Source organism: Aphis gossypii, chromosome 1 (genome assembly GCF_020184175.1).
Source record: "Aphis gossypii isolate Hap1 chromosome 1, ASM2018417v2, whole genome shotgun sequence".
Taxonomy (NCBI): Eukaryota; Metazoa; Arthropoda; class Insecta; order Hemiptera; family Aphididae; genus Aphis; species Aphis gossypii.
Window position 1 is genome coordinate 38,591,806 of NC_065530.1, and position 27,553 is coordinate 38,619,358.

Consider the following 27,553-nt stretch of genomic DNA (forward strand, 5'->3'; position numbering starts at 1 on the left):
CTGAAAAGGGCCGTTTTAGTAACGTGATAATTGGTCAAAATAAATTATTTGGAGCTGGTGTATTTGGTCACTGCCTTAGTTCCTTCACTGACGGCGTGCTTGGCCAATTCACCGGGCAACAAGAGACGGACGGCGGTTTGGATTTCCCGACTGGTGATGGTCGAGCGCTTGTTGTAGTGGGCAAGGCGACTGGATTCGGCAGCGATGCGTTCGAACAGATCGTTGACGAAACTGTTCATGATGCTCATTGCCTTGGAGGAGACACCGGTGTCGGGATGTACTTGTTTCAACACCTTGTAGATGTAGATGGCGTACGATTCTTTCCTCTTTGGCTTGCGCTTCTTGTCGGATTTGGCGATGTTCTTTTGAGCCTTGCCGGACGACTTCTTCATAGCTTTTCCTGCGGATTTTCCTCCTGGAGCCATTTTGATTGGTTTTTGGTTTAGGGCGTTTGTTCACTGTACGAAGGTAGATACACGAATGATACCGGTGGAGTGAAAACGACGGTATATATTGCTAAAACTAGGTGATACGTCGTTCGTTCATTGGCCATAATGTAACAAGTATGACGGAACAAACAGTACTCAACATCGTTTACAAATGTAATAAAAATAGTACTTTCTTCACAATCTAATATCATGATAATGATGATCAAAAACGACATGGTTTTGTTGTAGTTGCAATGCATTCGGTGTCATTTTATAGCGTCATACTGTTTAAAATTGTCCAATTGAAATAATATTTTCCAGTTCTCGACTATATAATGCGCTGTCGTGGCAGTTTCAGCACACACAGTTTACGTACGCATTACTGATCAGTCGTATATCGAAGCTACTATCATGAGCGGAAGAGGCAAAGCAGGCAAATCCAAAGGAGGTAAATCCAAGACCAGGTCGTCCCGTGCCGGACTCCAGTTCCCGGTCGGTCGTATCCACCGTCTGTTGAGAAAAGGAAACTACGCCGAACGTGTCGGAGCCGGAGCACCGGTATACTTGGCCGCCGTCATGGAATATTTGGCAGCTGAAGTTTTGGAGTTGGCCGGTAACGCTGCCCGTGACAACAAGAAGTCGCGTATCATCCCCAGACATTTGCAATTGGCCATCAGAAACGACGAGGAATTGAACAAATTGTTGTCCGGTGTTACCATCGCCCAAGGTGGTGTATTGCCAAACATCCAAGCTGTTCTTTTGCCCAAGAAGACCGAAAAGAAAGTCTAATTTTCTGTTACTCCACTATATATCTCTAATAAAACGGCCCTTTTCAGGGCCACCAAATCACATGCACAATCTCTTACTTTTTATTTTGTATTTTCTCATACTGTTAACTGTTGAGTGTGGTTTATACTATTAGTGTAAACTATAATTGTATTATTAGATCATTGTAAACATAGTATACCTACCCACCTTGTAATTAAGTCATTAAGGTAAGACCATATTATCTACTCATCTATTTTTAGTACTCAGAGGCGTGAAAATCGAGCCTCACGATGATCATTGTGCATGCACAATTTTACTTATTTAATAGTCGCGTACTTACACATCTGTGTGTGTAACTAATGTTATCAAAGTTGAAAGTATCAATTCAGAGGCGACGTTAAAAGGTGGCTCTCTGACGTCATCGAAATAATGCCGCCGCCTGAAATATGAGGGTAAACAGGGCGATTCGCCAGAAATGTTAGAGATATTTTTCTTTTAACGAGTGATTTATTTAAATACAAAGTTTTTAAATTATTGAATATTATGTTATACTTATATATCCATATTTTCAAAATACATTTTGTATGCCATTAATAGTTATTTGGCAAAATGATATAAATTTTTTCAAAAGAGAACCGTACTTTTTACTGTAAATACTAAATTATTGAGTAGATGGCATTTTTAAATTTTAAATAGATAAATATATGAGTCGAGATTCTAGCAAGTATGTAGTTTTCAAGTTATAAATGTTTATAAATAGTCATTGACAAACATTTTAAAGGTTTAGGGGCAACGATGCTTAGAAAAATAATATAGTAACTGCATTTATAGGTATAAATTAACTAATGAACTAATATTGTGTAAACATTGTTAAGTGTTAACAGGGTTTGATAACCAATAAGTACCTAAGTAATTATACTAAACATTATCCATTTTATATTTGAAGTAAAATCATTAATGTTTTGTTTATGATCTGAGTGGAGTGTACTTAGAAATACTTACTAATGACTTACTAATATAGATGATCGAGTATAAAATTGGTAAGATGATGGTGGGCGGTCAACTTCACGGACATATTGTTAAGCTCAGGTTATTATATTAAAGGTACCTATTACAGGAAAACGGTGCCTATCATGATGACCAAACTATTAGGCATACTTCTCGAAGAATGTTTACAATAAGTTATTATCATGATAATAATTTATACAGGTATTTGCTTGCATCATATTCGGCAGTGTATTAAAGTAAATGGTGGATTGTTGTTCAAAAACTAATCAGAAAGTATACCTCGAACCTTTAAATACCTTTAATAAGTACCTAAAATTATGTGTATAATTATGGGTCCTGCTCGTATATTCTAAAAATAAAAATCACTAACCAACAAGCGGGTGACATTTATTTAAATGGTATTGCATAGACAACCTCTTTCTACCTATATTGTAAATTATAGAATAAAATACAATATTAGTGTTTAGTACCTCGATAAAAACTTTACCCGACACAATTGAAAAATGTATAAAGCATAAGTTTGTACAACTACTACAGTGGTTAAATTTAAATAACAACGACAGGAAAGTGGAGTTTCTTAAAATTAATGATAATATTTGGTGGCCCTGAAAAGGGCCTTTTTAAAGGATTGTGTGTGTGTGTATGAAGCGTTTAACCTCCGAAACCGTACAAGGTACGTCCTTGACGTTTCAGAGCGTAGACGACGTCCATGGCGGTGACGGTCTTCCTCTTGGCGTGTTCGGTGTAGGTGACGGCATCACGGATCACGTTCTCAAGGAATACTTTTAAGACTCCACGGGTTTCTTCGTAGATCAAACCGGAGATACGTTTCACTCCTCCACGACGAGCTAACCGACGGATGGCGGGCTTAGTGATTCCCTGGATGTTATCACGCAAAACCTTACGATGACGTTTGGCGCCTCCTTTTCCAAGACCTTTTCCTCCTTTACCGCGTCCGGTCATTTTGATTTTATGTAGTTTCCAACTTAGTGTTGCAAGACTTGCTGCTATGAACGCTGAACGTTGACTGATGCCCGGTTCACAAACGCCGTTTTATTTATGCGTTTTACGGCGCGCGCACGGCCAATCGAAGTGCACCATTCCAATTCTCCCACCCATCGGTTGTCGTTCACGCGCCGGCCAATGAGAACCGCAGATACGAATACGTTTCGTGTATAAATACTGGTGGTTTTCGTTGTGTCGAACAATCAGTGTTTTACAGTTTGACCGAGCAACAGCTACTATCATTATCCAGAAATGGCACGTACCAAGCAAACCGCCCGTAAATCCACCGGAGGCAAGGCCCCAAGGAAACAGCTGGCCACCAAAGCCGCACGTAAGAGCGCACCAGCCACCGGCGGAGTGAAGAAACCCCATCGTTATCGTCCGGGAACAGTCGCTCTCCGTGAAATCCGTCGTTACCAAAAGAGTACCGAACTGTTGATCCGCAAATTGCCGTTCCAACGTCTTGTCCGTGAAATCGCCCAAGACTTCAAGACCGACTTGCGTTTCCAGAGCTCCGCCGTTATGGCTCTGCAGGAAGCCAGTGAAGCATACTTGGTCGGTCTTTTCGAAGACACCAACTTGTGCGCCATCCACGCCAAGCGTGTCACGATCATGCCAAAGGACATCCAATTGGCTCGTCGTATCCGCGGAGAACGTGCTTAAACAATTATTATTATTATTATTATTATTACCTTAAAACGGCCCTTTTCAGGGCCACCACAAATTTTAAATTTATGCTTAACGTCCTCTTTGCCGTTATCATTCTATTCTCGATCATCACTTTTCTTTAATATTTTTTAATGAAACATAACTTATAAAAATACAATACCACTTAGTGCAGCTTACGAATTGTGTTTATTAACCGACAACATAAATAACGTAATAAATAATACCAACTTATTATAATATAACTAATTATTCATTACTACTATTGACTGTTGTAATTTTCAAATCGAAATCAGACATAAAATTACAGCTGACGGGTTTTCAATTTTTCATGACATCTTTTCATCAGTGGGGGCGCCTGAGTCCTGGTAGTTTTATATAAATAGTAGTACGACCAATTGGTTAATAAAATAAAAATTTCAAATATCACTGATATGGATGACGAGACAAGTACTTGGACTTCACAATCATAGCTGTCGGTCGGAAGTTCTTTAGCTATTAATCTATCATTAAACGTAGATATCGAACATTTCGGTTCAAACTTGTCGCGATGTAAATACAAAATCGCAGGTTGTCGCCGAAAATATCATTCGAATCAATATCATAATATTATTACCTATCATTCGATTATAATATAATCGATTTTATTTCAATAATCGAAATATCTTGGTTATGTTCATCCTTAATAATAAGACAGTTATAATACGGACAACACTTTTTTTTCACGAATATTATAAATACACTTATTAAATAACGAATACCAAATTTCATGAAGATAGGATAATTTGGTAAGAAGTTATAAGGTTGTAGGGTAGTCAATACAATAACCAAACTAATAGCAACCAAAATTCCAATCGTAAATCTCAAAATGTCTGTTTGAGCACCTTTTTATTGACAAAAGTGCTACTTAAACCTTCAGCAGAGTGTGGGGTATAACAGTAAAAAATTTCAGCCAAATCGGTTCAGTAGTTTTCTCGGTTAGCGCGGTCGTAGAAAACCCCTTACAATTGTATATAATAATATTCGTCATATAAAGATAGGTCGATAAAGATATGGACTACAAGGTCTATGGTTGCATATAAAAAAAATATCAGCGTTGATAATAATTTTAACTATGAAGATAAGTAAAAATAAATATAAAATATTATCGATTTAGTTATTGAATCATTTGAAACTTGAATTGACTAACCCTGGGCATTTCAATACCCATTAACTTTATGACTACTGACTAGGTCCCTCACTCTCTAGTGGTCTAATACTTCCAATTTGTATTTAATTTTACTGTTGAGACACTGCCATATTACTACAATTTTTTTAAACGCCGTATTATTTCTTAGTTTAGTCACAGATTACTAGGTATCAAAAGTATGGTCTGAGAAAAATGAAAAACATAAAATACTAGAATTTTTTGTATTACATTTTATATACTAAGTTATATATTATTGCAACTTAACAGTACCTATTAATTTAACTTCTATTATAATATAAAAATGTTGATATAATATTTTTCAAATATTCAGCTTTCTATTATCATTGGAGCACGGATTTGTATGCACTAAATGTATCGAAATATGCCAAGTAAAAAATATGCAGTAAAAATCATAAAAATTGTTTTTATTTATAGAAAATTCACAAATTAAACAACTTACAATCATTTTATTAATTACTTAAATAAACTAAGTATATAAGAAATTGTAGTTTAATATGCAATATATTTCAAATTTTGTAAAAATATACAGAAATATACAAATAAAATTTCACCATTAAATTAAAATTATTATGGTTCGTGCGGATAACTGAAAAAAAATCTAAAAAAGGAAAAAATATGCAATTGCATAGAAATCCGCGCTATAATACTATCATTAATAGTGCCATTATCGCACTTGTAAGTTTATGTACCTACCTTGGAATACCCATGGGTAGTGAATGGTTAATGAGTTGAGTTATCTTTAGAGTTCACGTAATACTTATGTTTGTTTTATTAAACATAATCAATTGTGTTTTTACAAATTTGGCTACGATTCTACCAGAAAGTCATAAAAACAGTTCAGAAAACAAGGCACAAAACAGACCCCTAATTCTATATATAATAATTTTATTATAATTTATAACCCGTGTCCAATTCCACAGAAATCAAAGATGAACATTTAAAAAATGTGTTTCAAATCATTAAATTAGATCAGTCACGGATTTTGTAGTGAACAAATAATGTTTTGAATTATTCTGCAATAAATATAATAGGTACCTATTTATTAATAATTTATTATTATGTACGGCACTAAATTAAATTATTGTCTGGATTGGAATTTAGCTGCATTATAATAAACTATTACAATAGTGTTGTCTAGAACAGAAAAATGTTTATAAATTAATTTTAATGAAAATATATTATACTTGGTTTTAAGGCGTACAACCATTATAATGTATCAGGTACTAAACGATTGGTGTTGTAAAAAAAAGTTATATAGGTAACTACCTATTTTGTTTATTTAAAATCGAGTTTTGACCAAAATCCTTTTATAGTGTATAATTATAATTATTTTTTTAAGTTGAACACTATTAAGACTAGATATTTTATAGGTAAAGTCTGCCACGTAACATTTCAATGGTAGAAACGTTAATGACGCCGTGCCGAAAGACTAACCCAAAATCGTCAATTTTGAAAAGCCACCGTTCGTCGACATATGGATCGATTGTCAATCTGCAAACACCCAGGTGTTGGGAAACTCGTATAGAATGTGTTCAAAGGGGTTTTGTACATTTTAATTCGGTTTCAGTCATACGGTAGACCATTAAACATGGTGTACGAAAATCCGGTCGGAAGCGTGTGAATAACGATCCATGGTGGTTTTTTGATACCGGATAGCGTTGAAAAAGTTATGAGATATCATTTGAAATTTAGTTGGCTTTCCGGAGAACTCAAAACGAGATTCGTACGACGATTATTTGCCGAGAAATCGCGAAAAACGTTTGTACAACCGTAACCGCGTCGACGACGCGAATCACAGTGGTTTACTAGTCGGTACGGTACGGTGTATATAGTCGCGTACCATTTCGTTCGATAGCCATACGTAAATCTTTAGTGTTTTCTGAGATATTACAACTTACAAAATCAACTACGCCAACATGACAGACAACGTCGTCGTTTCCACTCCAGCACCAGTTGCCGCATCGCCAGCCGCGAAGAAATCCCCGGCCAAGAAGAAGGTGACTGCTGCTTCTAAAGCGAAGAAGCCCGCAGCGACCCATCCTACCACATCGGTGATGGTCACGTCTGCGATCAAGGAGCTGAAGGAGAAGAAAGGTTCGTCCCTGCCGGCCATCAAAAAATACTTGGCAGCCAACTACAAAGTCGATCCCGCTAAGTTGGCACCGTTCATCAGGAAATTTTTGAAAGCCGCCGTCGCTAACGGCACTGTCCTCCAGACTAAAGGAACCGGAGCATCTGGACACTTCAAGCTGCCAGTGGCCGAGGTTAAACCTAAAAAGAAAACTGCTGTGGTCAAGAAGAAGAAGCCAGTCGTTAAAAAGGTCAAAGCCCCGGGAGCTACAAAGAGGAAATCAACGTCCGCCAAAAAAGTAAAACCCGCAGCCGGCGAACCAGCAGCTAAAAAAGTCAAGAAAGCAGTTGCTGCTAAACCTAAGGCCACCAAGCCGAAGAAGTCGCCTGCTAAACCAAAAAAACCGGCCGCTGCTAAACCCAAAGCTAAGAAGACTCCAACCAAGAAAACCGCAGCCCCCAAGAAGAAGTAAATTATTGCTGTTAATTGCCTTTTGCCCTTTAAAACGGCCCTTTTCAGGGCCACCAATTTACATAACATTCTAAATTTACCTAATAAAACAACCCCTTCAAACGGAGATCGAGAACACTAGCAAGCGAACGCGTTCTGTTGTATAAATTTTGTTTTACTCTAATTTACTGTTGCTCTCCCCCTTGGTTGTGTGTTAAGCAAAGTGCAGTAACTTGAATACCATTGAGTTAGCATTGTAGGTACATCGATTATACACATTTTCTATACTAGTGTTACTTGTAATTTGTATTTAATCGTTTTATATTTTTCCGATTATAAATTATTTGCTTATGTATTCGCAAATTTTTGTAGTGAACGTTATTATTTTTTATACAGATACTAACCGTAAAATTTAGTTACCGCATTTTCACCTTGTAAAAAAAAAAATAAACGGCATAATGTTGCAAAGTAATAACTTAAGGGAACTTTAATAAAATTCATATAATAGGTCAATCAAAGTATACTGCCCTCCTAGTTTAAATTACTTTGTTAATTCCCTTGTTTAGTGCACAATGCACCTATCGAAATATCGTGCTTATAAATAAAATTAAATAAGGTATAAATCTATTTTGTTTTTACTGATAAGACGTGTGATAGTAATAAACATATTAGTTAAATAATTAACACAATATAATCAAATGGTAGTAGTTAGTACCACGGTATCTGATCAATCTTAATAAATGTTTCTGTTCATAACTTTTGGCCTAGGTATGACGTTTTAGGTATGATTATTACTTATTAGGTATTATGTACATTGAGAGATTATTTTACTAATGGAATAAGCAGTATCTCCGTTGTATATTCTCTAAGAATGTATGTACATACTGTGTTTCCCTAGTATTTGACAATATTTTGGTCGTATCGAAATTTTATAATGTTTTTTTAAAAACATTTCTAGTAGAGTTACGGTGTTTTTCCCGAGGAAATAAAGACACAAAATTATGTAATCATACCGGATATGAATTAACCTCAATTTTGAAACTTCGGCACTTTGCTTGTTCCACTGAGTACACTTTGTACTTTATTATTATAAATTGACACTGTAATGGATGTGTTGAGCTGATGAAACATTGTTATGTACTATGTAATAAATTGATGTTTTTCGTCGTTATTACATGCTGTACGAATCAGAACATTTTAAAGAGTCTAACGATAATGTTCCAGCTCATGTTGTGCAGTAGTATGATTTCCAGATGTTTTCAAAAAAGACAGGAACGTGAGAGGACTTGTATGGATCATAAAAAGCATGTCATTTTGAAGGAGATTAAAATTTACAATCTTAGGTTAGATAGATAATTTCACTTAAAGTTTTTAATTTTTATATTATTTTTTATTATTGGTCGTGCCGCACATAAACATAAATTTGTTATTTAAAAATCATATTGTAAGACATAAATAATAATTATTATTACTGATATAACTGTATCAGTAAATAGTCGGAAACTATATTAAATAGTCTTACTTTTGAATACGTCTTTGTATTTCAGTATTTCTCACTTATCATTCGATTATTTATATTGTAAACATTATAATAAACCAGTTCAAAGCAATGTTAAATGTCTGTTGTTTAGTATTATTCTATTTTTCAGGTATCGATAACTATAGGCGCGCGAGTGTGCTATTATGAAAGGGGACCCGTACCGTCGCATCGATAGACCAAGTTGGTGAGATAATAATATTACAGTTCTGTATTATTGTTAATTTTTATAAAGTCTATTGTGGCATCGCGACAAACATGTCATTCCGTCGCCTGATTTTATTTCATATGACTATATGAAAGAATAAATACTAAATAGTACGTTATTTACAATCCACATATTATCATATCATTTTTCGAGAAGCTTTTTTTTTTATTATTATTTAGTATAATAGCGTAGTATTAGTATAGCGTTAGTATATTTAGCGAATTAAAAATGATTGTTGTAATTCATTCGGCGATAAGTAGGTACTGATATTATCATTAAACATTTGATTATTCCCCATCATTAGTTGGCGAACCGGCAAGTTAGTATATTATACTTATATTACATACAACTATACAAGTTTTATCTGTCAGGTTAAAATTTTTTGTTACATAATAATATTATAGTAACATTAATTAAATTTTATAAGTATTTAAATTATACAACCCTAAACACGGTGATGCTTAATTTTAAGTCTGATAGTATTTGACAATTTGTAGTGGCCCTGAAAAGGGCCGTTTTAGGGGATTACCAATCAGACGGTTTAAGCACGTTCTCCGCGGATACGACGAGCCAATTGGATGTCCTTTGGCATGATCGTGACACGCTTGGCGTGGATGGCGCACAAGTTGGTATCTTCGAAAAGACCGACCAAGTATGCTTCGCTGGCTTCCTGCAATGCCATAACGGCGGAGCTCTGGAAACGCAAATCTGTCTTGAAGTCCTGGGCGATTTCACGCACAAGCCGTTGGAAAGGCAATTTGCGGATCAACAGTTCGGTACTCTTTTGGTAACGACGGATTTCACGGAGAGCGACTGTTCCCGGACGGTAACGATGTGGCTTCTTCACTCCGCCGGTAGCTGGTGCGCTTTTACGTGCGGCTTTGGTGGCTAACTGTTTCCTTGGGGCCTTGCCTCCGGTGGATTTGCGGGCGGTTTGCTTGGTACGTGCCATTGTTGGGTGATGATTGTGTGTTGCTCGAACGAACTGTAAAACACTGATGGTCCGTTGCAACGAAAACCACTAGTATTTATACACAAAACGGATTCGTATCTGCGGTTCTCATTGGCCGGCGCGTGAACGACAACCGATGGGTGGGAGAAATGGAATGGTGCACTTCGATTGGCCGTGCGCGCGCCGTAAAACGCATAAATAAAACGGCGTTTGTGAACCGGGCATCAGTCAACGTTCAGCGTTCATAGCAGCAAGTCTTGCAACACTAAGTTGGAAACTACATAAAATCAAAATGACCGGACGCGGTAAAGGAGGAAAAGGTCTTGGAAAAGGAGGCGCCAAACGTCATCGTAAAGTGTTGCGTGATAACATCCAGGGAATCACCAAGCCCGCTATCCGTCGGTTAGCTCGTCGTGGAGGAGTGAAACGTATCTCCGGTTTGATCTACGAAGAAACCCGTGGAGTCTTAAAAGTATTCCTTGAGAACGTGATCCGTGATGCCGTCACCTACACCGAACACGCCAAGAGGAAGACCGTCACCGCCATGGACGTCGTCTACGCTCTGAAACGTCAAGGACGTACCTTGTACGGTTTCGGAGGTTAAACCATCATCCGCCACACACACACACACCATCTTTTATAATAAAAAGGCCCTTTTCAGGGCCACCAAATGCACCAATTAGTCTTTTTTTTTTTTATTATTTGTTTTAAATATTTCAATAAGCAAACTATACATATTTTCGTTGCTTCGCTCCGCTACTAAAGTATTCTTACTCATGTTTACACGCTATAGTATAATACGTATTTAAAATTTATCTTATGTAACTGTGTATACTACAGACGGACCAAATTATTATGTTATTAATTATTATAAGGTTATATCTACCTATGTGTATCGTTTTAGTAATTTTAGCAAACTGATTGGCCGAACAAATACATTCGGATAAATTTTGATTGCCTAATGCTTACGTTGGTGTTAGTTCGTGGTTAATGTTTTTGGTGTATAGATGATACTCCTGACATATCTCTTCCATATTTGTATTTTGCACCACCCTACATTGATTTTTTTTTTTTAGAAATTTTATTAGAATTTTTTTTTTTTAAAGACCCAATTTGATTTCCTTTTTAATTTTGGACCAACTCATTTATTCACTGATACTATTTCTTCTAACGAAAAAATATCGAATCGGTAAACGGATGGATAATTATTTAACATATTAATAACTTTATTTTTCATTAGCTTCTAGAATCACAAAAAGCTTAAATCTTTTTTGATTATTCGTTACTATTTTTATTTATTTGTATACTTTGTTTTTGTGAATTGTTTAAAAAAAAACCCTCTACCACAATCTTTTAGCATTTCTGAACAATGAGAATATTATATTAAATGTTTTAATAAGTTTTTTTTTAATGAGCTATTAATAACTCATATTTTGTATTCTTTTTTTTTTTAGTGTAACACAAATTTATTATATTCTGTATAATATTGTGTTCTATGTACAAAATTATATTTATTTGAAAAATAATTAATTACATAAACGTAAGTTTGTGAAATAATGCAACACAGACCGGTGTGAGTTAACAATTTTATAATACCTGGTAAATGTACATAATGTCTAAAAGGCCCACGATTGAAATTTTATGATAAAAACAAATTCACAATTATTTTTACGTTGTCTGGAACGCAATATGATTCAAATAAAATCATTAAAAAAAAAAAAAATCAGTAATATCTATTAGAAACAGGGCTATGATATAACAAAAATATTTAATAAAATTGGTGGCCCTGAAAAGGGCCTTTTTAGTAGAAAATAGGAAGAATCACAGTGGAAAAATAAATTTAGACTTTCTTTTCCGTCTTCTTGGGCAAGAGAACAGCTTGGATGTTTGGCAACACACCGCCTTGGGCGATTGTCACTCCGGACAACAACTTGTTCAATTCTTCGTCATTTCTGATGGCCAATTGCAAATGTCTGGGAATGATACGAGATTTCTTGTTGTCACGGGCAGCGTTACCGGCCAACTCCAAAACTTCAGCTGCCAAATATTCCATGACGGCGGCCAAGTACACTGGTGCTCCGGCTCCGACACGTTCGGCGTAGTTTCCTTTCCTCAACAGACGATGGATACGACCGACCGGGAACTGGAGTCCGGCACGGGACGACCTGGTCTTGGATTTACCTCCTTTGGATTTGCCTGCTTTGCCTCTTCCGCTCATGACTGTAATTTCGTTCGACGACTGTGTTGAACTGTATTTCAAAACTGAATGATACTCTAATCGGGCTGGACGTTGCTTATATAGCCGTGAATTAGAGAACAATACTGCGATTGGACCGATTCGACCGTTATGACGACACTACACAACACCGTGTTTGCTTTACAACTACTACTAAACGGTGTTGTTTTTTATCAACATATTGATGATGTTGTTAGTGGAGAAACTATTATTCTTAACGATAACACACACGCTGATGAATTCAATTTATTCTGTTATACTCGATAAATTTTCGACCAATGAACAAACGACGTATAGCGCTTGATTACTAATATATACCATCGTCTTTCCGTGTCAACGCATCATTCAGATATCGTCTGTCAACCGTTACGCTTACAACGAAAACGCAGAATAATATTCTAAAATGGCTCCAGGAGGAAAATCCGCTGGCAAAGCAATGAAGAAGTCCGGCAAGGCGCAAAAGAACATCACCAAATCCGACAAGAAGCGCAAGCCCAAGAGGAAAGAATCGTACGCCATCTACATCTACAAAGTGTTGAAACAAGTACATCCCGACACCGGAGTTTCCTCAAAGGCCATGAGCATCATGAACAGTTTCGTCAACGATCTGTTCGAACGCATCGCCGCCGAATCCAGTCGTCTTGCCCACTACAACAAGCGCTCGACCATCACCAGTCGGGAAATCCAAACCGCCGTCCGTCTCTTGTTGCCCGGTGAATTGGCCAAGCACGCCGTCAGTGAAGGAACAAAGGCAGTGACCAAATACACCAGCTCCAAATAATTTGTGTTGACCACTTCACGTTACTAAAACGGCCCTTTTCAGGGCCACCACTTCTATACATAATTACCTACCTCTATAAGACGACTACCTGAATACCTGATAAATCATTATTTGATGATATGTATTATATCTATTGCTCTCGTAGTATTATAGGCACTAGGCAGTACAAAGTAAAATTATTCAAGTTTTATTTTATCCTCTGTCATTTTATGTTAAAGACTAAAGTAAATAGTATTATTCATGTCATCTTCTAAAATATTAATTATTTATATTTTTTTCAATATTACCATTGTTGATTTTTTCCAGTAAATCGCTTATAATGGGATATTCGTTAATCCCTTACCATAATTCATTATGAACAATTTGAAAAACACAATTAGGTACTCATACAGTATTAACCTAACCTGTGAGTCACAATGGTACATAATTTTAGGTATAACCACAAAGACGACAGTTGTAGGCAAGCTTAACCAGTAATAAACATGTTTATTTATCATTTTAATAAATTCAAATAATAATAATAGTTACAAATTTTATAAAACCCAAAATACCTACTTAGTTATCTAGTGTTTGAACTTAAAATAAAAAAATTTTTTTACCAATAATAACACGATAGATCAGCAATTTCGAAAAAGGTGATTTCTTCTTGATCCAATACAATGAATATTTTGTTAAAATTTCATCATCAAATACTCTAGTTATTATTATTCGTACACTATTTCCCAAATCTTTATTCCCAACTAATAACGACAACTTACTAACCTATAAACAATAATATTTATTTTTTTAGTTACAAACCGTATCTGATAAATTATTATATTTACCAACGACATTCTGAAATCAGTATCTTGAATTTTATTTTCAATAGCTAAGAGTTCGTGATGATTTGTTACTGGCATAAATGATTCAATGTCAAAAATAACTGCAGATATAGGAGTAGATAATGATTTTGTTTGAATATTATCCATTAAAACTTGTACATTTGATTGAGTTATTTGATTAACATTAACTAAACCACTAATGTCATATTTTATGTGAGTTAATGTATTTATCACAAAAGTTTGAAAATCTGAAAAATATATTAGGGACTTATTTAAAAAAATAACAGTTCACTTCATTTTTTAATAAAACAATTTAAAAGTCACCTGATGTGGACATGTTAATACAGCGATTATCTCCTGCAGTGCTTAGGTTTACATTTTCAATAGTAGGAACTTAAAAAATTGTAATAAAACATAAAAATACTAAAAATACATAACTTAATAATTATAATATTTTAAATTTAATAAAGTACTAAAATTATAATAATATTGATGTTAGGAAATTGCTGTGTGGGTATATTATTATAATATTGAATACAATTTAATTTAATCCTAAATAAAACGGCTGCATACGAATTGTGTCCCTAATATAAAAATTGCGATTTGTGACATGCTAATTGCGTCCCGGGTTTTCTATACCACTATACTTATTGCGTCCCGCAAAATACCTACATAGTAGGAAGCATAGGTAGCATACACCAATGCTTTATAAGTATATTATTCGATTCATACTTAATAGAATTTAAAAATGAAACTTTTATTATGCATTTTTTCAACTTTTTTGGTTTTTAAAGAATTATTGGTATTTTTTTTTATATATTTGTTCCTTGGAATTATAAAATTTTTAAAAATATACATTAAATATAAATTGTTTTAAATGTTTTATTCTGTCTCATAAATTAGTTATTTTTATTTTTACGAAGACCGGTTGATTGTATCATTTGTATCTATCTATACCAAATCAGTGGCGTATTTAGGATTTTTTTCTAATTCAATGCAATGTAATTTGTATGCAGCCGTTTTATTGCCGTGTGGGTATGTAGTTATCAAATGTTATAATAAGTTTTTTTTAAATTAAATTTCACTTATAAATGCCAGTGGACTTACCAAAATTTGAAGTTCCTCTAGTGAAACTGGATCGATAGGGTTTTTCTTTTTTCTGTAGTTTCGTATGTTTCGTTTTAATGAATTTTCGACCGGCATCCTTGCCTTAGTATGGCATCTATAATTGTGAATTGTGATACCGCTTCAGTATACATCTTCGACGGATTAGCTCCAGAACACTTAGCAGTCTAATTAATTTTGTTTATGGCTTTTGTAATCTCGATTTTTGATTGTACAGCAGGATGTTCATGTTGAACTTCGAGAATGGGGTCTGTTTTATTTAATGAGGTATGGAGAATAGCTGGACAATTTAGAGAACTCCTTTTATTAGATTTCCATGTGTAATAATTTTTTCCTGCGTGTTTCATTACGTACATATAGCCATTGAACGCTAATTTGTCTTTGCCTTTATTTGATTCTAAAATTTCCATAATTAATCACAAAAACTTTAATGTTTTAAAATTGATGTTTTATTAGACGTGTACACTATGTCATAACTAAATAGGTAGGCAGTCAACTAAATAATAACTATAGCCACTACTCACTAGCTGGTAATACCTATATTATATTATTATTAACTATAACAAAATGATGCACATGTATGATGTATCTGTATTATCTAGAGTTTAGACAGTCTAAATAAGTTAGATTTTGTATCAAAATCCTATATGATATGTACAATATAATGTAATGAACAACGTAAGCTGTAGATGCCTTTTTTATCTTAGTGGTATCTCTAATAATATAAAATATTATCTTTATATGGTTAAATACTTATGCATTTTATACACACCCATACACACACACACCCCAACAATACTTTCCTAAAACATACCTAGTATACAGTTATTTACAGTTTATACTTATATTCTATTCTACTGACAAATATTTATTTGATATTTATTTTATACGCTATATAAAACTAATTGGTGTCTGATTAATGATTATAAGTGAGTACTCGTAGAGTTGGTAGTCGAATTTTAGTGTTCACTTAATTCGAATAGTGTCGTAAAAAATGCCAAAAATTAAACCGTCCGACCGTTGTCGATTACGCGCTTATGTACAATTTTTTCAAGTTTAAGTAATAACAATATTATTCATACACAATACTATTATCATCCCGTGGTTGGAATGCATTGTTGAGGGGCATAAACAAGAAAATAAATTTTACGAAATATGTCAAAATCGTAAAAATGTACATGTAATTTTGTAGTTGATAATTCATGAAATTGTTTGTAAATTTTATTTTATTTTTAGATTCTGAACGAAGTGATGAATGTATTGATTTTACAATGATGTGTGTTTTTTTTTTTTGTGTCTGTGTACAGCATAACTAGTCAACAATACAATACAAGGTTCCTTGTGAGTTGTTTTTATTGTAGCTAAAAAAAATTAAAAATCGTTAGTCACAATTTTTTTTTATAAGAGTTTATAGTTCAAATTTTTACAAAATCTGTCGAAAACTCGAAAATTTGAAAGTAATTTTGAAGTTGAAAAATCATAAAATTTTTTTCTTTTATAACTAAGTTTTGAAAATTTGGTACAAGGTTCTCCATACATTTTTAAATTATACCCTTGGCTGACAAATCATCTTCGTTCAGAATCGTTTTTCGTATACAATGATACCTATCATTGCATTCAAATTTAACCTACCCTAGTCCGAGGTCAACCCCAACCCCTAATGTACAGCAGAACGGTACCCACTTGCCCGCTTTTTTTTATTTTTTACCGAGTGTTGCTCTTTTTTAAATTTAACATTAAGTTTTCCTTCATAAATAGCTTAAGAGAAAACTCGAAACGTCATTATAGGTAGGGAAAATTTTGTATACGTTTGAGTTTTAAAGGTTTACGAAATTGCGTAACTATAACGATTTATCCTCAAACGATTTTAAATATTTGTTATTATTCAAAAAGTATATGTGTACTTCTATGTATCCTGAATTATTTATGTTGGTATTTTCTATACATGATTTAATTTTATTAATATTTCGTTTATTTTAATGCTATTTGTAGGCATTTGAAATAATCGCTTTTATTTATATCGATAACATTTTTTTGGCTTTATCAAAATACTTGAAAATTTAATACAAAGTTCCACATAAATAAGCCTATTATAACTATAGTGATTCAAAAATTATAAGAATACATAGATGTGCACAATTTTTTCTTTTTTTTAACGTTTGAAGTTCAAATATTGACAAAATTCAAAAATTTGCAAATTATTTTGTAGTTAAAATTCATGACAAATTTTGTATAAGTAGCTTAAGAGTTGAATATTATTCGATAAAAGATTTTCTATGAGTTTGGATTACAATAATTATAAAAGAAGGGCTTTTTTTATTTAGCTGACTAAGTAATGTGTATATAGACCGCCACTGTTGGTGTCTATTCTTTATGGGGGTTAAGTAAATTTAGTACGTTTTGGCAAACAACTGAAAACAGTATATTTTGATTATCCAAAAACCATATTTAAAAAGATTTATTTTTGATTACCCACATCAATTAACCAGAAGACAGCCTATGTTTATATTTTTATTGGCGTCAATCAATTTCTCGACGTTTTTCTCTAAAAGCCATTTAAAACTTGATTTTGTACATATTGGTTTTCTTTTCACCTAATCACCTCTCAATTATACGACATGATAGGCAGAGGGATACTGACCACTAAATCTATGCTGGAAATCACGGTCCAAATTTTTGTTTCATATTTTTAAATTTGTATTATAAATTAATTATATTTAATTGTATTATACTATTATATTATTATATTAACAGGTTGTATATACATGCAAAAGGTAGGTTACAATATTTAAATTCATGTTCATTGTACATTTAACAAGTGCATTAATTTTTTTTTTATTTAATATTTTTAATTTTTTTTTAGAACGGACTTTATGGCTATTAATTAATATTTGTACACATATGTTTTTATTAACATCAATATTTTTTTATTTTAAGTTCAAACACTAGATAACTAAGTAGGTATTTTGGGTTTTATAAAATTTGTAACTATTATTATTATTTGAATTTATTAAAATGATAAATAAACATGTTTATTACTGGTTAAGCTTGCCTACAACTGTCGTCTTTGTGGTTATACCTAAAATTATGTACCATTGTGACTCACAGGTTAGGTTAATACTGTATGAGTACCTAATTGTGTTTTTCAAATTGTTCATAATGAATTATGGTAAGGGATTAACGAATATCCCATTATAAGCGATTTACTGGAAAAAATCAACAATGGTAATATTGAAAAAAATATAAATAATTAATATTTTAGAAGATGACATGAATAATACTATTTACTTTAGTCTTTAACATAAAATGACAGAGGATAAAATAAAACTTGAATAATTTTACTTTGTACTGCCTAGTGCCTATAATACTACGAGAGCAATAGATATAATACATATCATCAAATAATGATTTATCAGGTATTCAGGTAGTCGTCTTATAGAGGTAGGTAATTATGTATAGAAGTGGTGGCCCTGAAAAGGGCCGTTTTAGTAACGTGAAGTGGTCAACACAAATTATTTGGAGCTGGTGTATTTGGTCACTGCCTTTGTTCCTTCACTGACGGCGTGCTTGGCCAATTCACCGGGCAACAAGAGACGGACGGGGTTTGGATTTCCCGACTGGTGATGGTCGAGCGCTTGTTGTAGTGGGCAAGACGACTGGATTCGGCGGCGATGCGTTCGAACAGATCGTTGACGAAACTGTTCATGATGCTCATGGCCTTTGAGGAAACTCCGGTGTCGGGATGTACTTGTTTCAACACTTTGTAGATGTAGATGGCGTACGATTCTTTCCTCTTGGGCTTGCGCTTCTTGTCGGATTTGGTGATGTTCTTTTGCGCCTTGCCGGACTTCTTCATTGCTTTGCCAGCGGATTTTCCTCCTGGAGCCATTTTAGAATATTATTCTGCGTTTTCGTTGTAAGCGTAACGGTTGACAGACGATATCTGAATGATGCGTTGACACGGAAAGACGATGGTATATATTAGTAATCAAGCGCTATACGTCGTTTGTTCATTGGTCGAAAATTTATCGAGTATAACAGAATAAATTGAATTCATCAGCGTGTGTGTTATCGTTAAGAATAATAGTTTCTCCACTAACAACATCATCAATATGTTGATAAAAAACAACACCGTTTAGTAGTAGTTGTAAAGCAAACGGTGTTGTGTAGTGTCGTCATAACGGTCGAATCGGTCCAATCGCAGTATTGTTCTCTAATTCACGGCTATATAAGCAACGTCCAGCCCGATTAGAGTATCATTCAGTTTTGAAATACAGTTCAACACAGTCGTCGAACGAAATTACAGTCATGAGCGGAAGAGGCAAAGCAGGCAAATCCAAAGGAGGTAAATCCAAGACCAGGTCGTCCCGTGCCGGACTCCAGTTCCCGGTCGGTCGTATCCATCGTCTGTTGAGGAAAGGAAACTACGCCGAACGTGTCGGAGCCGGAGCACCAGTGTACTTGGCCGCCGTCATGGAATATTTGGCAGCTGAAGTTTTGGAGTTGGCCGGTAACGCTGCCCGTGACAACAAGAAATCTCGTATCATTCCCAGACATTTGCAATTGGCCATCAGAAATGACGAAGAATTGAACAAGTTGTTGTCCGGAGTGACAATCGCCCAAGGCGGTGTGTTGCCAAACATCCAAGCTGTTCTCTTGCCCAAGAAGACGGAAAAGAAAGTCTAAATTTATTTTTCCACTGTGATTCTTCCTATTTTCTACTAAAAAGGCCCTTTTCAGGGCCACCAATTTTATTAAATATTTTTGTTATATCATAGCCCTGTTTCTAATAGATATTACTGATTTTTTTTTTTTTTTAATGATTTTATTTGAATCATATTGCGTTCCAGACAACGTAAAAATAATTGTGAATTTGTTTTTATCATAAAATTTCAATCGTGGGCCTTTTAGACATTATGTACATTTACCAGGTATTATAAAATTGTTAACTCACACCGGTCTGTGTTGCATTATTTCACAAACTTACGTTTATGTAATTAATTATTTTTCAAATAAATATAATTTTGTACATAGAACACAATATTATACAGAATATAATAAATTTGTGTTACACTAAAAAAAAAAAGAATACAAAATATGAGTTATTAATAGCTCATTAAAAAAAAACTTATTAAAACATTTAATATAATATTCTCATTGTTCAGAAATGCTAAAAGATTGTGGTAGAGGGTTTTTTTTTAAACAATTCACAAAAACAAAGTATACAAATAATAAAAATAGTAACGAATAATCAAAAAAGATTTAAGCTTTTTGTGATTCTAGAAGCTAATGAAAAATAAAGTTATTAATATGTTAAATAATTATCCATCCGTTTACCGATTCGATATTTTTTCGTTAGAAGAAATAGTATCAGTGAATAAATGAGTTGGTCCAAAATTAAAAAGGAAATCAAATTGGGTCTTTAAAAAAAAAAAATTCTAATAAAATTTCTAAAAAAAAAAAATCAATGTAGGGTGGTGCAAAATACAAATATGGAAGAGATATGTCAGGAGTATCATCTATACACCAAAAACATTAACCACGAACTAACACCAACGTAAGCATTAGGCAATCAAAATTTATCCGAATGTATTTGTTCGGCCAATCAGTTTGCTAAAATTACTAAAACGATACACATAGGTAGATATAACCTTATAATAATTAATAACATAATAATTTGGTCCGTCTGTAGTATACACAGTTACATAAGATAAATTTTAAATACGTATTATACTATAGCGTGTAAACATGAGTAAGAATACTTTAGTAGCGGAGCGAAGCAACGAAAATATGTATAGTTTGCTTATTGAAATATTTAAAACAAATAATAAAAAAAAAAAAGACTAATTGGTGCATTTGGTGGCCCTGAAAAGGGCCTTTTTATTATAAAAGATGGTGTGTGTGTGTGTGGCGGATGATGGTTTAACCTCCGAAACCGTACAAGGTACGTCCTTGACGTTTCAGAGCGTAGACGACGTCCATGGCGGTGACGGTCTTCCTCTTGGCGTGTTCGGTGTAGGTGACGGCATCACGGATCACGTTCTCAAGGAATACTTTTAAGACTCCACGGGTTTCTTCGTAGATCAAACCGGAGATACGTTTCACTCCTCCACGACGAGCTAACCGACGGATAGCGGGCTTGGTGATTCCCTGGATGTTATCACGCAACACTTTACGATGACGTTTGGCGCCTCCTTTTCCAAGACCTTTTCCTCCTTTACCGCGTCCGGTCATTTTGATTTTATGTAGTTTCCAACTTAGTGTTGCAAGACTTGCTGCTATGAACGCTGAACGTTGACTGATGCCCGGTTCACAAACGCCGTTTTATTTATGCGTTTTACGGCGCGCGCACGGCCAATCGAAGTGCACCATTCCATTTCTCCCACCCATCGGTTGTCGTTCACGCGCCGGCCAATGAGAACCGCAGATACGAATCCGTTTTGTGTATAAATACTAGTGGTTTTCGTTGCAACGGACCATCAGTGTTTTACAGTTCGTTCGAGCAACACACAATCATCACCCAACAATGGCACGTACCAAGCAAACCGCCCGCAAATCCACCGGAGGCAAGGCCCCAAGGAAACAGTTAGCCACCAAAGCCGCACGTAAAAGCGCACCAGCTACCGGCGGAGTGAAGAAGCCACATCGTTACCGTCCGGGAACAGTCGCTCTCCGTGAAATCCGTCGTTACCAAAAGAGTACCGAACTGTTGATCCGCAAATTGCCTTTCCAACGGCTTGTGCGTGAAATCGCCCAGGACTTCAAGACAGATTTGCGTTTCCAGAGCTCCGCCGTTATGGCATTGCAGGAAGCCAGCGAAGCATACTTGGTCGGTCTTTTCGAAGATACCAACTTGTGCGCCATCCACGCCAAGCGTGTCACGATCATGCCAAAGGACATCCAATTGGCTCGTCGTATCCGCGGAGAACGTGCTTAAACCGTCTGATTGGTAATCCCCTAAAACGGCCCTTTTCAGGGCCACTACAAATTGTCAAATACTATCAGACTTAAAATTAAGCATCACCGTGTTTAGGGTTGTATAATTTAAATACTTATAAAATTTAATTAATGTTACTATAATATTATTATGTAACAAAAAATTTTAACCTGACAGATAAAACTTGTATAGTTGTATGTAATATAAGTATAATATACTAACTTGCCGGTTCGCCAACTAATGATGGGGAATAATCAAATGTTTAATGATAATATCAGTACCTACTTATCGCCGAATGAATTACAACAATCATTTTTAATTCGCTAAATATACTAACGCTATACTAATACTACGCTATTATACTAAATAATAATAAAAAAAAAAAGCTTCTCGAAAAATGATATGATAATATGTGGATTGTAAATAACGTACTATTTAGTATTTATTCTTTCATATAGTCATATGAAATAAAATCAGGCGACGGAATGACATGTTTGTCGCGATGCCACAATAGACTTTATAAAAATTAACAATAATACAGAACTGTAATATTATTATCTCACCAACTTGGTCTATCGATGCGACGGTACGGGTCCCCTTTCATAATAGCACACTCGCGCGCCTATAGTTATCGATACCTGAAAAATAGAATAATACTAAACAACAGACATTTAACATTGCTTTGAACTGGTTTATTATAATGTTTACAATATAAATAATCGAATGATAAGTGAGAAATACTGAAATACAAAGACGTATTCAAAAGTAAGACTATTTAATATAGTTTCCGACTATTTACTGATACAGTTATATCAGTAATAATAATTATTATTTATGTCTTACAATATGATTTTTAAATAACAAATTTATGTTTATGTGCGGCACGACCAATAATAAAAAATAATATAAAAATTAAAAACTTTAAGTGAAATTATCTATCTAACCTAAGATTGTAAATTTTAATCTCCTTCAAAATGACATGCTTTTTATGATCCATACAAGTCCTCTCACGTTCCTGTCTTTTTTGAAAACATCTGGAAATCATACTACTGCACAACATGAGCTGGAACATTATCGTTAGACTCTTTAAAATGTTCTGATTCGTACAGCATGTAATAACGACGAAAAACATCAATTTATTACATAGTACATAACAATGTTTCATCAGCTCAACACATCCATTACAGTGTCAATTTATAATAATAAAGTACAAAGTGTACTCAGTGGAACAAGCAAAGTGCCGAAGTTTCAAAATTGAGGTTAATTCATATCCGGTATGATTACATAATTTTGTGTCTTTATTTCCTCGGGAAAAACACCGTAACTCTACTAGAAATGTTTTTAAAAAAACATTATAAAATTTCGATACGACCAAAATATTGTCAAATACTAGGGAAACACAGTATGTACATACATTCTTAGAGAATATACAACGGAGATACTGCTTATTCCATTAGTAAAATAATCTCTCAATGTACATAATACCTAATAAGTAATAATCATACCTAAAACGTCATACCTAGGCCAAAAGTTATGAACAGAAACATTTATTAAGATTGATCAGATACCGTGGTACTAACTACTACCATTTGATTATATTGTGTTAATTATTTAACTAATATGTTTATTACTATCACACGTCTTATCAGTAAAAACAAAATAGATTTATACCTTATTTAATTTTATTTATAAGCACGATATTTCGATAGGTGCATTGTGCACTAAACAAGGGAATTAACAAAGTAATTTAAACTAGGAGGGCAGTATACTTTGATTGACCTATTATATGAATTTTATTAAAGTTCCCTTAAGTTATTACTTTGCAACATTATGCCGTTTATTTTTTTTTTTACAAGGTGAAAATGCGGTAACTAAATTTTACGGTTAGTATCTGTATAAAAAATAATAACGTTCACTACAAAAATTTGCGAATACATAAGCAAATAATTTATAATCGGAAAAATATAAAACGATTAAATACAAATTACAAGTAACACTAGTATAGAAAATGTGTATAATCGATGTACCTACAATGCTAACTCAATGGTATTCAAGTTACTGCACTTTGCTTAACACACAACCAAGGGGGAGAGCAACAGTAAATTAGAGTAAAACAAAATTTATACAACAGAACGCGTTCGCTTGCTAGTGTTCTCGATCTCCGTTTGAAGGGGTTGTTTTATTAGGTAAATTTAGAATGTTATGTAAATTGGTGGCCCTGAAAAGGGCCGTTTTAAAGGGCAAAAGGCAATTAACAGCAATAATTTACTTCTTCTTGGGGGCTGCGGTTTTCTTGGTTGGAGTCTTCTTAGCTTTGGGTTTAGCAGCGGCCGGTTTTTTTGGTTTAGCAGGCGACTTCTTCGGCTTGGTGGCCTTAGGTTTAGCAGCAACTGCTTTCTTGACTTTTTTAGCTGCTGGTTCGCCGGCTGCGGGTTTTACTTTTTTGGCGGACGTTGATTTCCTCTTTGTAGCTCCCGGGGCTTTGACCTTTTTAACGACTGGCTTCTTCTTCTTGACCACAGCAGTTTTCTTTTTAGGTTTAACCTCGGCCACTGGCAGCTTGAAGTGTCCAGATGCTCCGGTTCCTTTAGTCTGGAGGACAGTGCCGTTAGCGACGGCGGCTTTCAAAAATTTCCTGATGAACGGTGCCAACTTAGCGGGATCGACTTTGTAGTTGGCTGCCAAGTATTTTTTGATGGCCGGCAGGGACGAACCTTTCTTCTCCTTCAGCTCCTTGATCGCAGACGTGACCATCACCGATGTGGTAGGATGGGTCGCTGCGGGCTTCTTCGCTTTAGAAGCAGCAGTCACCTTCTTCTTGGCCGGGGATTTCTTCGCGGCTGGCGATGCGGCAACTGGTGCTGGAGTGGAAACGACGACGTTGTCTGTCATGTTGGCGTAGTTGATTTTGTAAGTTGTAATATCTCAGAAAACACTAAAGATTTACGTATGGCTATCGAACGAAATGGTACGCGACTATATACACCGTACCGTACCGACTAGTAAACCACTGTGATTCGCGTCGTCGACGCGGTTACGGTTGTACAAACGTTTTTCGCGATTTCTCGGCAAATAATCGTCGTACGAATCTCGTTTTGAGTTCTCCGGAAAGCCAACTAAATTTCAAATGATATCTCATAACTTTTTCAACGCTATCCGGTATCAAAAAACCACCATGGATCGTTATTCACACGCTTCCGACCGGATTTTCGTACACCATGTTTAATGGTCTACCGTATGACTGAAACCGAATTAAAATGTACAAAACCCCTTTGAACACATTCTATACGAGTTTCCCAACACCTGGGTGTTTGCAGATTGACAATCGATCCATATGTCGACGAACGGTGGCTTTTCAAAATTGACGATTTTGGGTTAGTCTTTCGGCACGGCGTCATTAACGTTTCTACCATTGAAATGTTACGTGGCAGACTTTACCTATAAAATATCTAGTCTTAATAGTGTTCAACTTAAAAAAATAATTATAATTATACACTATAAAAGGATTTTGGTCAAAACTCGATTTTAAATAAACAAAATAGGTAGTTACCTATATAACTTTTTTTTACAACACCAATCGTTTAGTACCTGATACATTATAATGGTTGTACGCCTTAAAACCAAGTATAATATATTTTCATTAAAATTAATTTATAAACATTTTTCTGTTCTAGACAACACTATTGTAATAGTTTATTATAATGCAGCTAAATTCCAATCCAGACAATAATTTAATTTAGTGCCGTACATAATAATAAATTATTAATAAATAGGTACCTATTATATTTATTGCAGAATAATTCAAAACATTATTTGTTCACTACAAAATCCGTGACTGATCTAATTTAATGATTTGAAACACATTTTTTAAATGTTCATCTTTGATTTCTGTGGAATTGGACACGGGTTATAAATTATAATAAAATTATTATATATAGAATTAGGGGTCTGTTTTGTGCCTTGTTTTCTGAACTGTTTTTATGACTTTCTGGTAGAATCGTAGCCAAATTTGTAAAAACACAATTGATTATGTTTAATAAAACAAACATAAGTATTACGTGAACTCTAAAGATAACTCAACTCATTAACCATTCACTACCCATGGGTATTCCAAGGTAGGTACATAAACTTACAAGTGCGATAATGGCACTATTAATGATAGTATTATAGCGCGGATTTCTATGCAATTGCATATTTTTTCCTTTTTTAGATTTTTTTTCAGTTATCCGCACGAACCATAATAATTTTAATTTAATGGTGAAATTTTATTTGTATATTTCTGTATATTTTTACAAAATTTGAAATATATTGCATATTAAACTACAATTTCTTATATACTTAGTTTATTTAAGTAATTAATAAAATGATTGTAAGTTGTTTAATTTGTGAATTTTCTATAAATAAAAACAATTTTTATGATTTTTACTGCATATTTTTTACTTGGCATATTTCGATACATTTAGTGCATACAAATCCGTGCTCCAATGATAATAGAAAGCTGAATATTTGAAAAATATTATATCAACATTTTTATATTATAATAGAAGTTAAATTAATAGGTACTGTTAAGTTGCAATAATATATAACTTAGTATATAAAATGTAATACAAAAAATTCTAGTATTTTATGTTTTTCATTTTTCTCAGACCATACTTTTGATACCTAGTAATCTGTGACTAAACTAAGAAATAATACGGCGTTTAAAAAAATTGTAGTAATATGGCAGTGTCTCAACAGTAAAATTAAATACAAATTGGAAGTATTAGACCACTAGAGAGTGAGGGACCTAGTCAGTAGTCATAAAGTTAATGGGTATTGAAATGCCCAGGGTTAGTCAATTCAAGTTTCAAATGATTCAATAACTAAATCGATAATATTTTATATTTATTTTTACTTATCTTCATAGTTAAAATTATTATCAACGCTGATATTTTTTTTATATGCAACCATAGACCTTGTAGTCCATATCTTTATCGACCTATCTTTATATGACGAATATTATTATATACAATTGTAAGGGGTTTTCTACGACCGCGCTAACCGAGAAAACTACTGAACCGATTTGGCTGAAATTTTTTACTGTTATACCCCACACTCTGCTGAAGGTTTAAGTAGCACTTTTGTCAATAAAAAGGTGCTCAAACAGACATTTTGAGATTTACGATTGGAATTTTGGTTGCTATTAGTTTGGTTATTGTATTGACTACCCTACAACCTTATAACTTCTTACCAAATTATCCTATCTTCATGAAATTTGGTATTCGTTATTTAATAAGTGTATTTATAATATTCGTGAAAAAAAAGTGTTGTCCGTATTATAACTGTCTTATTATTAAGGATGAACATAACC

At 34.2% G+C, this 27,553-nt stretch overlaps 11 protein-coding genes and 1 pseudogene across 11 annotated transcripts; 5 read left to right on the forward strand and 7 right to left on the reverse strand.

The window, feature by feature from the left end:
* Window positions 1-495, reverse strand: LOC126549179 (histone H2B-like). The gene has a single exon (XM_050197741.1). It carries the CDS (start codon window positions 423-425, stop codon window positions 45-47), a length of 381 nt encoding a protein of 126 aa, XP_050053698.1. The 5' UTR covers window positions 426-495; the 3' UTR covers window positions 1-44.
* A 304-nt stretch (window positions 496-799) lies between these two features.
* On the forward strand, window positions 800-1,265 carry LOC126549188 (histone H2A). Its single transcript, XM_050197748.1, has one exon. The coding sequence runs from the start codon at window positions 840-842 to the stop codon at window positions 1,215-1,217; it is 378 nt and encodes a 125-aa protein (XP_050053705.1). The 5' UTR covers window positions 800-839; the 3' UTR covers window positions 1,218-1,265.
* A 1,545-nt stretch (window positions 1,266-2,810) lies between these two features.
* Window positions 2,811-3,247, reverse strand: LOC126549192 (histone H4). Its single transcript, XM_050197751.1, has one exon. The coding sequence runs from the start codon at window positions 3,165-3,167 to the stop codon at window positions 2,856-2,858; it is 312 nt and encodes a 103-aa protein (XP_050053708.1). The 5' UTR covers window positions 3,168-3,247; the 3' UTR covers window positions 2,811-2,855.
* Window positions 3,248-3,402: 155 nt separating this feature from the next.
* On the forward strand, window positions 3,403-3,920 carry LOC126549175 (histone H3). The gene has a single exon (XM_050197737.1). It carries the CDS (start codon window positions 3,462-3,464, stop codon window positions 3,870-3,872), a length of 411 nt encoding a protein of 136 aa, XP_050053694.1. The 5' UTR covers window positions 3,403-3,461; the 3' UTR covers window positions 3,873-3,920.
* Window positions 3,921-6,945: 3,025 nt separating this feature from the next.
* LOC126549172 (histone H1A, sperm-like) lies at window positions 6,946-7,680 on the forward strand. Its single transcript, XM_050197734.1, has one exon. It carries the CDS (start codon window positions 7,002-7,004, stop codon window positions 7,626-7,628), a length of 627 nt encoding a protein of 208 aa, XP_050053691.1. The 5' UTR covers window positions 6,946-7,001; the 3' UTR covers window positions 7,629-7,680.
* Window positions 7,681-9,853: 2,173 nt separating this feature from the next.
* Window positions 9,854-10,379, reverse strand: LOC126549176 (histone H3). The gene has a single exon (XM_050197738.1). It carries the CDS (start codon window positions 10,301-10,303, stop codon window positions 9,893-9,895), a length of 411 nt encoding a protein of 136 aa, XP_050053695.1. The 5' UTR covers window positions 10,304-10,379; the 3' UTR covers window positions 9,854-9,892.
* Window positions 10,380-12,088: 1,709 nt separating this feature from the next.
* Window positions 12,089-12,583, reverse strand: LOC126549196 (histone H2A). The gene has a single exon (XM_050197756.1). The coding sequence runs from the start codon at window positions 12,519-12,521 to the stop codon at window positions 12,144-12,146; it is 378 nt and encodes a 125-aa protein (XP_050053713.1). The 5' UTR covers window positions 12,522-12,583; the 3' UTR covers window positions 12,089-12,143.
* A 286-nt stretch (window positions 12,584-12,869) lies between these two features.
* LOC126549182 (histone H2B) lies at window positions 12,870-13,363 on the forward strand. The gene has a single exon (XM_050197744.1). It carries the CDS (start codon window positions 12,943-12,945, stop codon window positions 13,318-13,320), a length of 378 nt encoding a protein of 125 aa, XP_050053701.1. The 5' UTR covers window positions 12,870-12,942; the 3' UTR covers window positions 13,321-13,363.
* A 5,370-nt stretch (window positions 13,364-18,733) lies between these two features.
* LOC126549183 (histone H2B-like) lies at window positions 18,734-19,228 on the reverse strand (annotated as a pseudogene).
* A 282-nt stretch (window positions 19,229-19,510) lies between these two features.
* Window positions 19,511-20,007, forward strand: LOC126549185 (histone H2A). The gene has a single exon (XM_050197746.1). The coding sequence runs from the start codon at window positions 19,575-19,577 to the stop codon at window positions 19,950-19,952; it is 378 nt and encodes a 125-aa protein (XP_050053703.1). The 5' UTR covers window positions 19,511-19,574; the 3' UTR covers window positions 19,953-20,007.
* A 1,124-nt stretch (window positions 20,008-21,131) lies between these two features.
* On the reverse strand, window positions 21,132-21,580 carry LOC126549191 (histone H4). Its single transcript, XM_050197750.1, has one exon. It carries the CDS (start codon window positions 21,498-21,500, stop codon window positions 21,189-21,191), a length of 312 nt encoding a protein of 103 aa, XP_050053707.1. The 5' UTR covers window positions 21,501-21,580; the 3' UTR covers window positions 21,132-21,188.
* Window positions 21,581-24,416: 2,836 nt separating this feature from the next.
* Window positions 24,417-25,151, reverse strand: LOC126549173 (histone H1A, sperm-like). The gene has a single exon (XM_050197735.1). The coding sequence runs from the start codon at window positions 25,093-25,095 to the stop codon at window positions 24,469-24,471; it is 627 nt and encodes a 208-aa protein (XP_050053692.1). The 5' UTR covers window positions 25,096-25,151; the 3' UTR covers window positions 24,417-24,468.
* Between the last annotated feature and the right edge of the window lie 2,402 nt (window positions 25,152-27,553).

Bases quoted from the DNA above. Each gene is read 5' to 3' on its own strand.
- LOC126549179 (XM_050197741.1), bottom strand. From the start codon at position 425: ATGGCTCCAGGAGGAAAATCCGCAGGAAAAGCTATGAAGAAGTCGTCC.
- LOC126549188 (XM_050197748.1), top strand. From the start codon at position 840: ATGAGCGGAAGAGGCAAAGCAGGCAAATCCAAAGGAGGTAAATCCAAG.
- LOC126549192 (XM_050197751.1), bottom strand. From the start codon at position 3,167: ATGACCGGACGCGGTAAAGGAGGAAAAGGTCTTGGAAAAGGAGGCGCC.
- LOC126549175 (XM_050197737.1), top strand. From the start codon at position 3,462: ATGGCACGTACCAAGCAAACCGCCCGTAAATCCACCGGAGGCAAGGCC.
- LOC126549172 (XM_050197734.1), top strand. From the start codon at position 7,002: ATGACAGACAACGTCGTCGTTTCCACTCCAGCACCAGTTGCCGCATCG.
- LOC126549176 (XM_050197738.1), bottom strand. From the start codon at position 10,303: ATGGCACGTACCAAGCAAACCGCCCGCAAATCCACCGGAGGCAAGGCC.
- LOC126549196 (XM_050197756.1), bottom strand. From the start codon at position 12,521: ATGAGCGGAAGAGGCAAAGCAGGCAAATCCAAAGGAGGTAAATCCAAG.
- LOC126549182 (XM_050197744.1), top strand. From the start codon at position 12,943: ATGGCTCCAGGAGGAAAATCCGCTGGCAAAGCAATGAAGAAGTCCGGC.
- LOC126549185 (XM_050197746.1), top strand. From the start codon at position 19,575: ATGAGCGGAAGAGGCAAAGCAGGCAAATCCAAAGGAGGTAAATCCAAG.
- LOC126549191 (XM_050197750.1), bottom strand. From the start codon at position 21,500: ATGACCGGACGCGGTAAAGGAGGAAAAGGTCTTGGAAAAGGAGGCGCC.
- LOC126549173 (XM_050197735.1), bottom strand. From the start codon at position 25,095: ATGACAGACAACGTCGTCGTTTCCACTCCAGCACCAGTTGCCGCATCG.